Raw genomic sequence first — 17,884 nt, forward strand, 5'->3', positions numbered from 1 at the left:
TGCCGAAAGAGCCATTTTGGCCCCCAAGAACAATGCTGTTCAAGAGATCAACAATTTGCTCCTCCACCAACTTCCCGGTCATGAAAGAAATTATGATTCTCTTGACAAAGTGACAGATGAAGATCAGGCAGTAAACTTCCCAACTGAGTTTCTCAACAGTCTTCAGCCTCAAGGACTCCCAACACACAGGTTGATTCTCAAGGTGGGAGCACCAATCATGCTTCTAAGGAATCTTGATCCACCAAAGCTGTGTAATGGAACACGATTGACAATCCAGCAAATGATGCCGCATGTCCTAGAGGCAACCATCCTCTCAGGACAATACAGAGGAGAGAAAGTATTCATTCCAAGGATACCACTTATTCCACATGACCTTCCATTCTCCTTCAAGAGGATTCAGTTCCCCATCAGGCTATGTTTTGCTATGTCCATCAACAAGGCACAGGGGCAATCAATGAAGGTTGTAGGCCTGAACTTCACAGAACAAGTGTTTGCCCATGGCCAGCTGTACGTGGGCTGCTCGAGGGTTGGAAAACCAAGCAATCTTTATGTCTTGGCACCAAGTAAGAAAACCAGAAATGTTGTATACCAAGAGGTTTTGAGAAATTGAAAATTGACAAAACGTCATGTAGGAAATGTACTGTGATATTGCTCTAAAATATACATGTTCTTTTCATCATATATTTGTCTTATTCTTATTCAACCCGGGCGAAGCCGGGTACCTCAGCTAGTGTATATATATATATATATATATACACACACAGACTTGGCATTTAATATGGAATTTTTTTTTTTTTCTTGACTTAGGTTTACTTTCTTAACTCAGTATATCAATCTGGTGAGTTTCTTTTACACTTTTATATACTGCACTATTTGGTGATTTATTTGTTAAAAGAACCATGTCACTCTTTGTCTGTCGCAGCAATAAGTCAACAACAGGATTATATCACAGGTGGCGTGGCAAAATGTACGGACAGGTGCATTTGATGATTGGCTTTACAGTCGGGTATACAAGGGGTGTAACATTCTGTATTCGTGGAAAACAACTGCTGCACGTCTCCAAAAGTTATTGCCGCTTCCTCTGGAGATGGTCCGTCAACTCGACAATGCTGTTTGTCAAGGAGTGGTGGCTTTACGAAATTACGGCATGAAACAGCGTGCTATTGCTCGGCAGTATGGCATCGCTCAAGGTCAGGTGTCAAAGATCCTGAAACGAAATGCTCAGAGGGGTGTCCCTACTCCAATACCGAGGCCAGGACGTTCCCGCAGAACCACAAGGAGGGATGATCGCCAGCTGCACCGGTTAGTCCGCAATGGCCGTACCAAGTCAGCTAATCGGCTTAGGGCTGAGTGGCAGCAACTGACAAATGTGCCTGTATTCAGAAGGCTAGTCAACCAACAACTGGTTCAAGCAGGCTATCGTGCCAGGCGTCCCCTGGGAAAGCCACACCTGACCAGACAACACCGCCAGTGCCGTTTGCAGTGGGCCAGAGAGCACCGTCAATGGCAGCCAGGACACTGGAATCACGTGATCTTCAGTGACGAGTCTAGATTTCTTGTTTATCGTCAAGATGGCCGCGTCCGAGTGCGCAGACAATTGCATGAAGGCTACAACAAAGATTGTATAGTGCCAAGAGTCCAAGCTGGAGGTGGTGGGGTGACCGTTTGGGCTGCCTTTCATGCAGGGGGCAAAACTTACCTGGTTGTTCTGAATGGAAACCTGAACCAGTTCAAGTACATGGCCATTCTGGAAGAATCATTGCTTCCATTTGCTCGTGCAGCCTTTCGAGGAAACTTTGTCTTCCAAGATGGCAATGCACGGCCTCATCGTGCTCGCATGATCCAACACTTTCTTGCTGACTGTGGTGTAGAGCATATGGAGTGGCCTGCCATGTCCCCGGATATGAATCCGATACAGAATTGTGGGCAGAATTAACGCGTCAAATCGACCACTTGGACCAGCAGCCGACCTCTGTGCGTGAATTGCAGCATGGCAAGCGATTCCTGTCCAAACCTTGGCAAATCTCGTGAACAGCATGCCTCAACGTGTACGTGCTCTCCTGAATGCTCGTGGGGGTTACACGAAGTACTGAACTGTAATTTTACTGTCCGTAATCCCAGTCGTAATTTAACTTTTGTTTTTGTAAAAAAAAATTTTGGCTAATGTGCAAAATAAAGAGATACTTCTGGAAAATGTACAGAAGTTTAACACAGTACTGTCCATGAATTGAGTTCAATATCAGTTTACATCACTTTCAAGGATCAATTTATTTGTTTCGAAATGTCAAATGTGGTTTTTGTTTTTTAAAGGTCACATTAACAAAATCTAGAATAATTTCAACATAATTCCAATGAACTTTTGGTTCTAAGACATCTTGAAAAGTAAGTTCAGCCCCACAAAAAAAATATCCCATATTAAATGCCAAGTCTGTATATATACATATATATACATATATATACATATATATACATATATATATATACATATATATACAAATACATAGTTAAATTGAAATAAAAGTAGGTAATTAAAGTAAAATATAAATTACAAAAGTCATATAAATTAATTAATTCTGCCTTTGACGTAATGTCAATTACATTACGCCACTCTAATTAACACGTTACAGTAGTTGTTTGTGTCCTTTATTACATTCTTAAAAACAACAAGTTTCCTGTTTGGAATAACGGTCGATTTTGTTTGACTGTATAAATAAGTTGTTCCTCGATCATAAGCTGACATTTCATAAACATAATTCCAGAGTTAATTAATTTGTCTTTTTACAATCTTTATTTTATTTAAATTGAATGAAAAACTTGGGCACTGTAAAACAAATTGCCTTGTCATTTCCAAGATCCTTCAGTTTTGCCGTACTGTACTTGGACATGTTGGTGCTGTTGTTGTATTGCCCTGGAGAGTTCTCATGAAAAAACCCGCAGCACGGAGACAGCCGATCGATCTCGCAGGAGCGACCCAGAGATCCCCGACATCCAAGATGGTGTACCTCTGCCTTCTCGAAGTCAGGACTACGATAGAGTTAGAAAGAGACTAGGGAAAGGTCCAACCCATGGGGATTGATCAGCTCTCTGACTGTGACCGTGACCACGCTGCCCTGACGAATCCGGGCAGCAGGGAAGAATGGGGAAGATTTGTCTTGGCCCCAGACTTGTGTTGGGGTGCAACCACCATGGAGAGGCAACCCTGGTAGTTGTTACTTGGACATGTTAAATAGGGTGGTGTATAAGACTGTTTCAGTTGCGCTAAACTTCAGGAATCTTTTTTTATACGATATTTAAAATCATTCTTTTTTTCAAATTGACGAGGGTAGAAAAGATCATCGTTTTGAATTGGGGACGATCTGAGATGGTAGTAAACAGCTGTCTTGAGAACCTGGAGGGAAGAACGAGATTGAAGAGGATGCCGAAGTTGGTTCCTCCACAGAGGAACAAATTAGTGGAGGTGAGCAGTGATCTTGGATTTAGGTAGTTTCATGAGAGAGGGCTTGATGGTGAACCGTGTGAGTCCTGGATAAACATGGAAGGGCAGGAGTTGGGGAGGTGAGAGGGAACAAAGCATCGGAAAAGCAGAGGGTGCAAGACCATAAAGGAGGCGGTAGAAGACAGAGAGACCACTAACCATCGGTGATGACATTGATTCGACTTCATCGCAGGACATTCCAATAACCTTAAAGGCCTTGGATTCCACAGTGTCAAGCTAAGCAAGGTATGAGGCAGAGGAGAGCAGTACTCCATCAAGCTGTGGATGAAGGCCTTGCTGGTGGATATGCGTTTAGATGTGCCAAGGAAGGACCTTGTATGATGGAGGATGCCCTGTCGGAAGCCGGCTTTGGGGGCCAACGTTGAAATGTCGTTTGCCCAACAAAGATCATGGCCGATAGAGACACCCTGGAGTTTGAATGACTGCACTGCCTCAATATTGTCAAGTCGGCAGCCAATGAAAACCAGCCTTGGATGGATAGCCGGTCGGTCTTTACTCAGAGGCGAGCAATCCGAAAATTGGCAGTACTTTTTGGCGCGTACGGGATAGGACCAAAGTGATTACCTACACGGACAATAGTAACGGGGTTTTATCCGAAACCAAACACCATGCAAACAAGACACGACAAATGAAATGCAACAATAATAATGCTTCAATAAAAATTAAGCATGGAATGAAAATGAAGCGTGAGGTAAATCTAATATCCTAATTAAGGTACCTCCACATGCAGACTCAAAAAACAGACAGGGGAATGATTAAAATAATAATTTTTAAGCCGGCTGGTACTCAGCTTTGGTGCACAACGAGGGCTTTGAGGAACTGGGTGGTCGTCGAACCTGAGTCACCGCGCGGGAAGCAAACCATATGCTGTGGAGTCACACCCGTAGCCAGCCGCTAGCGTGAGCAAGCCGACAGGACAGCCTCCTTTGGTCTGTTCATGACCTCCTCTGTCTCCGAAGAGCATCACCATCAACAACATCCCCTCCAACGTTGCAAAGGTTCTCTGAGCTCCGAACAGTCCTCCCCAAAAAGCGCACTCGAGCCAGCCGCATCCAAGAGCCAGAGACAAAAGTGTCCGCCCGCCACAAAGCCAGCACGAGAGAGCTTCAAGACTTCAGAGAGTCTTCCTCCTCCGTTCTCGAAGTCTCTCGATGTCACCCCGACCAATCATGCACTTCGGGAGCGGGGCCACACAGCCCTCTTGATTGCCCACCGATTCAACGCCTCTACTGGGCGGGGCCTTTTTCCTTGGTCGGTTTGTGGGGCGAGGTTAATTGTCTATTACGATTCCTTGGAGGCGGGATTTACTTGTAGGTCGTAATCTCCGGGTACTGTCGGAGATGGTGGGGCGGTGTTTAGCCTAATCGGGAATGTTCGGGCTTCTGTCGGCATTTATGCCGGTAGTTGCTGTTGTTGTTGGTTAATGACATGGGTTTTTATGGCCGGCTTGTTATAATTGTAAGAACATAGCGGAAATCATAGGAGCCAATCACATACTGGGGAGATTAATCTTAAACCCTAGAGCCAATTAGCATATCTTCACCCCCGTGTGAAGAACACATAAACAACCTTAAGCTCACATTTTTTCGACTGACATACATCGAGTTTGGCTTCCTACTCACCCGTGGGCCATGCTAATATGACATAATCCTATCTCTACTCGAGTATTTCATCCTCTACCCCCACAAACGTAACAATATAATAGGATTGTTAAGAAAGTAGATAAAATGGTTTGACAGACGGTCCCTATAGATAGACAGATGATATAGCGAGAGGTGTAGATTCTTCAGGGTTGAAAGATGTATTCCAAGTGTTTGACCAGCTTACGAAAAAACTTTTCAAGGACTGAAGAGAAGGAAGAGGTTGCAGCCTGCTTGTCTGAAGGATGAGGGATGTCATGGCAGAAGGTGGTGTCATCAGCATATAGATAAAGAGAACGTTCCAGAGAGTCAGAGAGATCATTGATGAAGATCAGGATTAGGACTGGGCCAAGAACATTGCCTTAAGGCACTCCAGCCTTGACAGGGAGAGAAAATGAAAGGATTCCGTTGAGAGCCACACATTGACTACGAGAGTGAAGTTAGCCTTGGATTCCATAGGCAGAGAGTTTGGAAAATAAGGCAGGATGCCAGACTGTATCAAAAGCACAAGATATATCCAGACAGACAGCCCTGATCTCGGATGTCTGCTACTGAGGACCTCCAGCCATTGTTGTGAGAGTAGAAGCAGCATGTCTAAGGTGGAGTGACCTGGTCTGAATCCAAATTGGTGAACTGAAATGAGGTTGTTGGAGAAAAGGAAGGATTTCATATCGACTGTGGTGATGGATTCCATACCTTGCTGATGATTTGAAGTAAGCTGATTGGTCTGCAGTTGAGAGGATCAGTTTTTACACCTTTTTATTTGATGCGGTGATGTTGGAAGATGATCTAGCGCAAATTATGGCATGAAAATGGCAGAGAGACGATGTGCAATAGCAGCGGTGTAGGATTTTTGTACACGTGAGCTGATACCGTCTGGTCCAGTAGCAGAGTCAGAGTTGAGGGTTGAAAGAACCACATCCACCTTCTCAGGTCCAGGCACAGTTGGGTACGACAGGGAAGGATGGGTACCGAGAGTTAAGCGTTTGGGATACAAGAATTTGGAAGCAAACACAGAATTGAGGCATTCGGCCTTCTCATAAGAAGAGTCGGCTGTGGTGCTATTTGAAGATGGGTGAGGAATGGAAGGGGGAGTATATGCCAGAGACAGACTTAAAAAGGTGCCACCAGGTTTTAGAGGAGGGGGACAAGTTTGAAAGCTCATTATTGAGGTTGCACAGACAGTGGACACACACTTGTTGCGAACCTTTTGGAATGCACCAAGATTCCCTCGTGGTTTCGGTTCCTTTTTAGTGGTTAGGTTCCTTTTTAATACTAACCCATTCACCCAGTCTTGTCGTCGGGTAGGGCGGTAGGAGCTCTGCAGGTGAATGAACAAACCAAAGAACATTGTCAATGCAGGATATGATTTTAATCGTTTATATCTATAATTCTCAAAATGTGAATTGTCTTGTGTTGTAAATGGGGCAATAAGCGTTTGGAAGGTGAAGCCATGGAGAATTTGGAGCAGACGCAGGTGCTTCATTCGTCTTTCTGTGAGAGACCTCCAGTAGCTGCCCATGAACCTCTGCCGCTGGCTTTCCTTCGCATCCTCGATGGCCCTGGGTTAACTGGGAAAGGTGAGCTGTCCTTTACTCTTTATCATTAAGACCCTTATTTGTCTGTCCCATCACCCTGATTTTAAAAGGCATTGAGATGTTTAGAAAGATGAGCACTGGCAACATTTAATCATTACTGCAAGTTGTTTGCCTCACAGGGAAATATAAAATCATTTTGTTTCCACTTCATCAGCTTTTTATATATTGACACGATGGAGGAATTGTCAAATTTGATGTTTATTTTATTTCATTTTATCCTCTAATCCAGCATTCCCATTATATGAAGGAGAAACCCTGATTGGTCGTGACCCGTCCTGCGGAATTCACTTGCCAACTTCATCCATGTCTCGTCGCCACGCCGCATTTGACATTCAGCCACGTGCCTCTCGCCTTCGAGACCTGGGAAGCCTCAATGGCACCCTGTGTGATGCGGTACGCCTACAACCCGGGGTTTCCTGGTCTATCGAGCATGGTGCCGCACTTCGTTTTGGCGACATCTCTTCGCAGTTTCTGCTTCTTGCTCACAGTTCCAAGGATGATGACGACGCAATTGACGATGAAGATGTCTATGCAGCCACCCAGCCGCTAGACATGTCGCCATACATGACTGAAGACAAAGGTTTAGAACAGAAGAATGCAAATTGTTCACCTGGTTTTGCAGTGCATTGTAGTCCCTTGCAATGCACAAATAATGGTGAGACAATCTCAGGTGGCACAGCTGCAGTGACAGCACACATTAAAGGTGTCACTGCCACAGCCATCTCTCAGATGAATGTGGATGGAGGAGAGGGTGAACGAAGTGTAAATGGGGTAAGCAATCCAATCTGTACATGACCACAAGGCTTGTGCTATTTGCAGAATCTAATGACAGTCTTTCCATGATGAGTTAATTTTTTCCTTTCTGCAATATAATTTGGTAATGATAATCACAGTCTGGCAGGATAGCCTAAGAGGTACGCACACTCACCTCGAAGCCCTCTAGGCTGGGTTTTAATCCCGGGCCAGCTATAAATGCCGTTCCTCGAATGGACGATAAACCGGATGCCCCGTCTGCCGGCATTAGTTGGTGGACGTTAAAGACCCCACAGTGTCCTTCGCGAAGAGTAGGCGCGCTATCCCCGACACCATGAACAGATTCCACATTCCCGCTCTAACTTCTGCTGGGAAGGCAATGGCAAACTACCCAGTATAATCCTTGCCAAGAAACTGCTTTGGCCACAGCGACGCTTTAACAGAGTATGGTAAATCGGAACTTTTTGTAAATGGGGCATTTAGATCTTCTATTACGTCTATTACGATTTCAACTGTGGTGATGCAAAACTCGTCATCACAAATTTATTCTCCCAAAATCTGTAACGATGAATCATCATCTTGCAATTTCAAATGCCGTTCTGTATTCTACGGAAGACCCTGCAGGGTGAAAATTTGTACCACGCATTGAAATGCATTGATTTCAAATGGAATCTTTACAAGACCAAGATGTATAGTGACAATCGTAGAAATTGTTAGACAGTTTTTGTCCATGGAGGTGCTATTTCTCCATCTTCCCCAAAATATATTTTAAAGTAAGGAAATGATAACAAGAGGGAGAATTGCTTTGAAATACATCTCCCCTATTGGTACCAATAAATGTTCTTGTTCGGAGCATGCAGCAATTGTGAGCCATATACAATAGGAAAAATTGTTTTAGGCACGCAAAGCTACAGAATAAGTTGCAGTTCCTGTGACTTGTCATAATAAAGCCATTTATCAAGTTTCAGTTCAATATGTTAACGGGTTTGGGAAATCCACAGGTGGGATCCACAGGATAAGGTCTGGAAACCCACAGCTGGGACAGACAGATGGAGAGCAAACCTATATTCCCCTCCAGTGAACACTAAATATAGCCAATTTTGACCGAATATTTTGATTTGGTCGAAGATGTAGAAATAATTGCCTGATTTTAATACAAAAAAAAAAAAGTTGCAAAAATAACAAAAACAAAATGTTGCAAAAAATACAAAAACAATGTGTTGCAAAAAAAACCAATTGAATCTTCCGAGTCAGCAGTGTTCTTTGTTAGCAGTATAAATTTGGATTTCAATGGCAGTCGCCTCAAATTGGATACATCAAACGTGTGTGTGTCTGTCCCTGCATATGTACAGGGTGATTCACATACGACGTACTATTTTGTTTTTGAATAACTCTGTGTTGCGTGAACCGATTTACTTGTAATGTGCAGCACTTATAGACAAATGCTCCCCATTTATTATGTGAAAATTTGATTTAAAAATAATTGATACAAATTTAGTTATCGGTCTCGATATGGCGGCCGTCATTTTTGATGATGGGAAACAGCCTGACCTCTTGCCGTGACATGACATGTCGATTAAATTGCTCTTAAACGTTGATAATTATGGAACCGATCTTAGAGTCAGCTTCAGACTTTTTAGCAGCATAATGTAAAGAAAAAATCAGCAAGAATGGCAAGTTACAACAGTCAGGAGCGTGCAAAAGCTGCAACCTGGTATGAGGCCACAAAAAGCTTAATCGAAGTGAAACGACGTCTTCGGACGGAGTTTGGTCGAAGCTGGGTGCTGCCAAGCAATGTCCAAAGTGAACACGACTCGACCAAGAGACTTGCTGGAACTCAAGCACCGCATCAGGAATGCCTTCTGGGAGATCACTGATGAAATGCGGCAGAAATCCATGCTCGAATACAAGCAGAGAATGTTCCGAGTGATCGAAAATGACGGCCGCCATATCGAGACCAATAACTAAATTTGTATCAATTATTTTTTAATGAAATTTTCACATAATAAATGGGGAACATTTGTCTATAAGTGCTGCAAATTACAAGTAAATCGGTTCACGCAACACAGTTATTCAAAAACAAAATAGTACGTCGTATGTGAATCAGCCTGTATGTCAGTACATCCGTCCTGCGTGCGATATCGTTTTTTTGTTACCACGATAACTTGAGAACCAGCTAAGTAATTTCAACCTAGCTTGGAGCTGTATGGACTGTAATACAGAGATTAGCTGCTTAGGTTTTGGATTCAATAGATTAACCATCGAAGGTCATGTGTCCTTGAACATGTTGACTTGCCGAATATTGCTAGCAGTCAAATGCCCTCGATCATGTAGAACAAGCTTATTCCAGTTAGTATCCCCACGCTTTTTGGAATAAACCAGAGGGTGGGGTGGGGGTGGGGGGGGTGGGGTGGGAGGGGAGGAGGTATTTTATTCGGTCTGTCTGTCGGTCCATCTGTCACGCTATCTTTAGCAACTTTCCTGTTCATGATTTTTATCCACATCAAATTTCTAAGGTGACCCCTTTACCTTTAATGCAAGGGTTTAAACAATGAGCATTTGAACTGTTGTGTTTCATTTTGACAGCACAACCCACCTGCTCTTGAAGGAATTGAGAATGTCTGCCATCAGCAGGTGCAACTGAAGCAACAGCAAAGCTTGAGATTGGGCAAAACTCCCGTTACCACCGCCTCTGGATTTCCTCTGCCCTTGTACGTCACCGAGTCGCAAGAAAGCATAATTTCATGTTCACTACTACATGAATCAGGTACAAGGTCAACTGTATGTGGGCAAAACCAAAGTTTATACGAATGTTTGTCGCTTTCTTGAGGAGCTCAAGAAAGACACTCAGGGCCGCCATTAATGCGGCCTTTTGATGCTTTTCCACAGGGATTGCATCTTCACCGGGGCAGAAAGCCCGGTTTACTTCTCCCACCAGTATGATTGTTCCCGACAGGTGGGTTTTACTTCGAATGTTTACCTTCGTCAGCCTACATCATAATCGGTCCGATCTCAACTGTGCAGATCTTTCCTGCCCATCTATCCAAACTTTATTGGCACACATCTTTTAAATATTCTCTACAGACTTTACTTCTTGCTTTAGATTTTTCTCAAATTGATGGATTTTCATTTTTATTATCTCAGAATACGTGACTTTCGAAATGACGTAATCCGCCCAAGAATGCTCGGTGCCATGCACAGAAACCTCAGAATAAGGCGGCGGTCAGAGCAACATAAAGTATCTTGTGTGCGAGATAAGGTTTTTTTAACCTAAAATGGTTTACAAAGCTTCTAAAAGAAGCCTAAAATACATGGAAACATACCTGTGAGAAGGTGGTGTTCCTCTACACAAAAGATTTGGAGAACCTTCTGAACTCACCCTAAAAGTTGATAGCTTGCAGCTCCCTACTGCAGACTCCCAGGGTTATCGACCGGTGCAAGGACCGAAGGTTCATAGATGTGCGTGTTCTACCCAAACCTTTGACCATCGCTGCCAGTGAGCGGGCTTTGAACCTTGTGGGATGAACATGGCAGGCTTGGTGGTTTAGTTAATGCATGTTGTTATCTTTATTTTATTATTCTTTTTTTATACTTGGGCTAAGGCTTGGAATAGAGCGCACACACACACACACACACACACACACACACACACACACACACACACACACACACACACACACACTTAAGTACACCCCATGTAAAGTTTTGACTTTTTCAACATATTTCAACATACAGCTATTTGATATTCATTTTAACAATATTGATAGATAAATGTGATAAAGGTGAAACACACACACACACACACCTACACACACACACTGGCATGCCAAACACTTAACACAGCCACTGAGCTTGGGAATTGCTGTCACTTCCTGGGATACTCTGGGTACCAGCGACGTCATAACATTGGCTCATAACAACTCGGTTTCTCACCATATTCATTGGGGAATTTCCTCCTCCCCATGGATGCCAACCGATGGGGATTGTCCGTACTCTATCTTTCTCAAGCAAAGAAGCAGCACATACCATTTTTAAAGTCTTTGGTATGACTTGAACCGGTCCAAACGAGATGGGTGTTTTTAGGAGACGCCATATCCTGACTGGATGGCTATTGGCTCCCTATAGGAGCTCATCCGCCCTTTTCCAGGTGTTGTTTTTGGTCATGGCAGGGTGTCACAGTTACCCTCCCCACTAGCAAAGCCAGTGAGGGGTGTCGGTTTAGTCGCCGAGAACCCGACTATGCGGCAGGTAGCACTGGGTGTCCCCAAATGTGGCAGTCCCAAAATGTGGCAGTCCCAAATGCGTGGTACAAATGTGGCAGCCTGACCTGACTGAATTGTTTGCCATTGGAAAGATGATGCCAACATTCCCAACATTCAGGTAGACTTCCTACAGGGAGATGGTGTTTGGTTTGGTTGCTTATTAACACTGATGAGGGACATGTCTGGGGCTTCTAAATGCCTGTGGTTGTTTGTTGTATCGAATAGAAAAGCTGTATCAGGTTTCAGAGCAATCGGTTGGTAAATAAGGGACAAATAGGGATCCAAAGTTTGGGGATTAAACCCCTGAAACCACCCACCCACCATCCCTGAGAGCCTCCATGATCCTAAATTGAAAGATCGAACTCTGAGCAATTGTGCGAGATACTGTCTTGTATTCAATTGTCAAGTTTCAGAACAATCACCTGGGTGATAAGGGAGGAGAAGCAAAAATAGCAAAAAGTTAATGGACTGACGACTGGATGGACAGACATCCAGACATCACGACCCATTTTACAAGTTCATCTTTTCGAGATGACGACCTAATAACCAGTACATTCTCGATACATTCTCGATTAATTACCAGAATTACCATTTCCCAGTACATTCTCAATGTGTTAATTAATTATCTCTCAATCAATTATCTCGACTCTCTGGAAAATCCTCTTTATCTCTTTCCTGGTGACTCCACCTTCTGACATGACATCTCTCGTCCTTCTGACAGACAGGCAGCAGCCTCTTACCTCTGTTCAGTCCTTGACAAATATCATGAGCTGGTCAAGCACTTGAAACGTGTCTTTCAATCCTGAGAAATCCCACACTTTCACGATTTCTCCCTCTCTCTTTCTCTCTCTCTCTCTCTCTCTCTCTCTGAAAGGACCGTTCCACAAACCCTTCCATCTACTTTCTCAACATCCATCTTGAAGAGGTTCAGTCGCTCAAACTCTTGGGTCTCACTCTCAGCCATAATCTTTTTTGGGCAGGCCACATTTCAGGCCGACTGGGCATCCTCTGTCGTGCAAAGTCCTTCCTTGGCACACCTGTGCTTCTGTCCACCTACAAAGCTTCCATCCACAGCTTGATGGAGCATTGCTCTCTGGGCTGGCTTCCTTGTCTCGCATCTTGCTCAGCTTGATGCTGTGGAAACTGAGGCTTTCAAGATCATTGGAATATCTCATAATGAAGCTGCGTCTATGGGCCTTATCACTTCGCCATCACCGACAGCTTGGTCGCAGATCCAATTATTTCCTGGGTCTTCAAGATGACTATTCACCACCATCTCAGGTCATCCCCCATCCAAAGCCAAGATCTTTTCTTCACCTGTTAAACCACCTCCAACCTCTCAAAATTTTGCTTATGTATCCATCTTAGCCTGGTGTTGGCTTAGCGGTTAGGGTGCCGGCTTGGGATCCTACGATCTTGGGTTCGAATCCCGGTCGATCGCTGAATTAACGCCAGGGGGGTTGACTCAGCCTGTCATCCTTCCGAGGTCGGCAAATTGAGTACCAGCTTGCTGGGATGAATGATCACGGTGTGTACCCAGATTTAGAATAGGTACACCGTATCCCTGCGCATCGTAAGAGCGTGACCAAGGGTTGGCGTCAGGAAGGGCATCCGGCCATAAAAACATTGCCTCAAACAGGGAACCATGATTGTCATGGGGCCCGCAAGGCTAACCCCGCTCCAGCGGGAAAAATGGCCTTAAAACGATCATTCATTCATTCATTCGTGGTGGTCCCTGTCGTGGTGGTCCCTCTCGGCTCTCCCCCCGTTGGTATTTTTGTGCACATAAGATTGTTCACGGTTCTGTTTAAATATTATTTAAATATGTATAACCTTTCCCCTTCAGTGTTTTACTCAGTGGTATTTTACAACACGCTGTTTTTCTTCCTATTTAAAAGGCTTTTCTCAATTTCCTCTCCCAACTCATTCCACCTCAAAAAAAAGAAATTCAATATCTTATACGTCTCCCTCACTACATGGTCTAAATTCACATTCATTCCATCCCTCCTCCATCATTCTGAACCGGATTGCTAACTTGAAAATCACAACAAACCCAATTTGTTTTCAATGTTCGTCTTTCATTAATCATCCACTTTCTAAACTCCCCTCTTGCCCCTCCCATCCAAATCCCTCCCCTTGCACCTACACTCCTAAACTCCCCCCTTGCCCCGCCACTCTTAAACTCCCCCCTCACTCCTCCCCTTCAAAACTCCCCCCCAACCCCTCCCATTCAAATCTCCCCCCATACCATTCCTCTCCAATTCTCCCTCCTCCCCCCTCCTCCTCAAAGCTGCCTCCTCCCCACTTCGTCTCCCTTCTATCTCATACCTCCACCCCCCCCAACCTTCTTCTTTACTCTGCCCCCCCTCAAACAACCCCTCTCTGTGCCTCATCCCTTCACCTTCAAACCTTTCATCCTCCTCATCCTTCCCTTTCTTGGAACTCTTCTGCAATCGCTGACACACTAACAACTGCTCTCCCTACCTCCCCCTCTCATCCTGCATCTTACCCTACTCCTCCCCTCCCCTGTCCTGTACCCGATGCTCCCCCTCTCTCTTCATTAACGGTATGGACCTCAAACATCCGGGGCCTTCGCTCAAACCTGACTGATCTCTCCATACAGGTTGCTTCTGACAATCCAGACTTGATCTGCTTAACAGAGACTTTCCTCCTTCAAGATGTCTCTGATTCCTTAATATCTCTTCCTGGTTACTCCCTCCTCCGGTATGATAGACCTGAGCCTCGGCCTGGTGATGGGGTGGCTATCTTTATCAAAAACTCTCTTCCTCACTCTCCGTGCACTGCCCTCTCTCCTCCTCACCCCCAGGAGTACCTCTGGCTACGGCTTCCTCTCCGCTCCCACCTTTTGTTCATATGTGTTCTGTACCGTCCCCCAAACAGTGATGACTCCATCTACATTTCACTGTCTGACAACATGGACCAACTTCTATCCACTCATCCCAACTCTCTCTTCCTCATATGTGGTGACTTCAATTGTCATCATGCCACCTGGTTGGGTGTGGGTTCCTCTCTCACCAGTCATGGCACCTCAGCAAAGGACTTCTGTGACTCACTGGGATTGACACAATCTGTCAATTTCCCGACCCGGATCTCAGCCAATGGAGTATCTTCTCTTCTAGACTTGGTTATGACTAACTTCCCTGCTAATGTCTGCTGCTCTTCTTCTGCTCCAATCGGTTCTTCTGATCATGTGCTTGTCAAAGTGGACATCTCTCTGGCCATTCTCAGAGAGCCTCCTCAGCGTCGACGAGTCTGGCATTTCACTCAGGCCGACTGGGACGGTCTTCAAGCAGCCATCAATCGTCTGGATTGGTCTCCCATCTCCACTGCCTCTGACATCAATTCTTCCTGGGAATTCTTCCAAAGCAAACTGATCTCTCTCATGCACAGATTTATCCCATCTCGCCTTCAGTTGTCTTACCCTTCCTCCCGTCCATGGTACACTGAATCTTGTGGTGAGGCAGTTGCCCTGAAACAACTTGCCTTTGCCTTTTGGAAGGCTAATCCAACTGAAGGAAATCTCAGTTCCTTCCACCAAGCTCGGAACAAGTGTGTGTCTACCCTCAGGAGTGCCAGGAAGCACTATCTCTCCTCACTCAAGAATGAACTCTCAAACCTGTCTCCTTCCTCCAAATCCTGGTGGCGTCTGGTCAAATCCGTTTCTGGTGTTTGTTCCCCCTCCATCCCCTCCCTTACCTCAAATGGCCACACAGTTGACATCGCACGTGACAAAGCCGAATGCCTCAACTCTGTGTTTGCCTCAAAATCCTTAGTCCCAAACCCATCTCTCTCTGTTCCCACCTTTCCCAGTCGAACCAAACTGCTCCTGGACTCTGTGACCTTCTCTCCTGACAAGGTGGAGGAGTTTTTGTCAAACCTCGACTCTGATTCTGCAACTGGACCAGATGGCATCAGCCCACGGGTCCTAAAATCCTGCTCTGCCGCTCTATCTCACCCTCTCTCTGTTCTTTTCACCCTATCCTTTGCTCAAGGTCATCTGCCAGCATCCTGAAAATCAGCAAACATTACCGCTTTACACAAAAAAGGTGCAAAAACAGATCCTTGCAACTACAGACCAATCAGCCTGCTCCCAATTATCAGCAAAGTCATGGAATCCATCATTGCTTCGGATATGAAATCTTTCCTCTTCTCCAATGGCTTGATCTCTGATCATCAATTTGGTTTCAGACCAGGTCACTCTACTCTGGACATGCTGCTTCTGCTGTCTCAACAATGGATGGAGGTCCTCAATGCCAAACAGGAAATCAGAGCTGTCTCCCTTGACATATCACGTGCCTTCGATACGGTCTGGCACCCAGCTCTGCTCACCAAACTCTCCTCCTATGGTATCCATGGAAATCTCCATGCATGGCTTGCGGACTTCCTCTCTGTTCGTAGTCAACGTGTGGCCCTGAATGGATTTCTCTCATCTCCCCTTCCCGTTCAGGCTGGAGTTCCCCAAGGCAGTGTGCTGGGCCCTGTGCTTTTTCTGGTCTTTATCAATGATCTCTCCGACTCTCTGGAAAATCCTCTGTATCTCTTTGCTGATGACTCCACTCTCTGCCGCTCCATTCCTCTTCCCTCAGATCGGCAGTCTGCAGCCTCCTCACTCTCTGAAGACCTGGACAAAATCACAGACTGGTCAAACATGTGGAACATGTCTTTCAATCCTGACAAATCTCACACTCTTACTATGTCTCTCCGAAAAGATCGACTGGACAACCCTCCCATCTACTTTCTCAACAATCCTCTCCAAGAAGTTCTGTCGCTCAAGCTTTTGGGTCTCACCATCTGCCATGATCTTTCTTGGGAAAACCACATTTCCAAGCTGGCCTCCAAAGCCAGTCGCCGACTGGGCATCCTCCGTCGTGCGAAGTCCTTCCTAGGCACACCTGAGCTCCTCACCACATACAAGGCTTTCATCCGCAGCTCAATGGAATACTGTTCTCCCCTATGGGCTGGTGCTCCTGCTTCACACCTGGCTCGGCTTCACGCTGTTGAATCCAAAGCTTTCAGAATCATTGGAATCTCCCGCGATGAAGCTATCTCTGAGGGCCTTTCACTCACTCACCACAGGCAGGTAGGTGGTCTTTCTGTCTTCTACCGACTCCTCTCCGGCCTTGCTCCCCCAGCTCTCTCTGTGCTCTGTCCCCCAAATATTCCTACAGGTCGCACAAGATCTGCCAGCCACCCTCTGATGGTTAAACTGCCGAAATCTCGGCTCTCTGCTCACCTTCACTCTTTCATACCTCTTTTCTCCCGCCTCTGGAACAAACTCCCACACTCACTTCAATCCCTCTCCTCCCTCCAGGTCTTCAAAACAGCTGTTCACCACCATCTCTTATCTTCCCCTATCCAAAACCTTGATCTTTTATACCCCCACTAATTCACCCCAGATCCACCTTGTTTGAAATTCCAACTTCTTTCCTGGAAGTCTTGGCAGTGTCCATATGTTTTATACCTCTCCCACCCCCCCCCCCCTTCCCATGCCTCCCCCCCAAAGCCCTCTCCCTCCCACAGTTCTCTCGATGTCTCCATGTCTCTCGGTCCCTGCTCTCAAATGTTGTGTTTGTGTCCTTCCCCCTCTCTCCCCATCTTGTCTACCGCTCCCGATGTTATTTGTTTTGTGTGTCTGTTTTGTCTTTCTGTGTGATTAATGTTCGCTCTTTCACGAGCCTCGATCTTGTATACAAAAAAAAATAAAAAATAAAAAATTCATATATCCATCTTGTTTGCTCCTTGCATTCTCCCATAACTACCAGTAACCTTCACTGTCACCTGCATCCCTTGTTTGTCCGTCCGCGTCTACCTTCTTCTTCCTCCGCCCTGCTATTGGTGTTTCCCCTTTCTCCTGCACTTGTTATGTTGCATCCTGATCTGTTGTGTGTCCCAGCTCTTCTGCGAGCCTTGACCTTGGATTAAAATATATGTGAAGAAACACCTTACATGTCTAACTTTGCTTCATCGGTTTGACGTTCCTGCTTTGAGCAGTGAAGAAGATGGAGATGAAGACCAAGAGGATGAAGGAATGGCAACTCGCACTTCAGTCCAACATTCCACACCTGCCAGGTTTGTGCCATTCAGGATGGGCTTGGCACTGGGACTGCATGGAAT

The 17,884-nt window shown here is 45.4% G+C and overlaps 1 protein-coding gene across 6 annotated transcripts in view; it reads left to right on the forward strand.

Moving 5' to 3' along the window:
* LOC137424105 (uncharacterized) overlaps positions 1-17,884 on the forward strand; it is a 71,057-nt gene that overhangs the window by 6,791 nt on the left and 46,382 nt on the right. For 3 of the 6 annotated variants that reach the window (XM_078774856.1, XM_078774857.1, XM_078774855.1), the window contains 5 exons: positions 6,572-6,716; positions 6,964-7,505; positions 10,122-10,254; positions 10,377-10,443; positions 17,762-17,839. In XM_078774856.1, coding sequence (XP_078630982.1) covers positions 6,590-6,716; positions 6,964-7,505; positions 10,122-10,254; positions 10,377-10,443; positions 17,762-17,839 — 947 coding nt within the window. In that variant the 5' untranslated portion in view covers positions 6,572-6,589. Of the gene's footprint in view, positions 1-6,571; positions 6,717-6,963; positions 7,506-10,073; positions 10,255-10,376; positions 10,444-17,761; positions 17,840-17,884 lie in introns of all 6 variants that reach the window. The other 3 variants (XM_078774854.1, XM_078774853.1, XM_078774852.1) reach the window with 2 other exon arrangements.

This window comes from Myxine glutinosa, chromosome 3, assembly GCF_964187855.1.
Source record: "Myxine glutinosa chromosome 3, kmMyxGlut1.1, whole genome shotgun sequence".
In the NCBI taxonomy this organism is placed as follows: Eukaryota; Metazoa; Chordata; class Myxini; order Myxiniformes; family Myxinidae; genus Myxine; species Myxine glutinosa.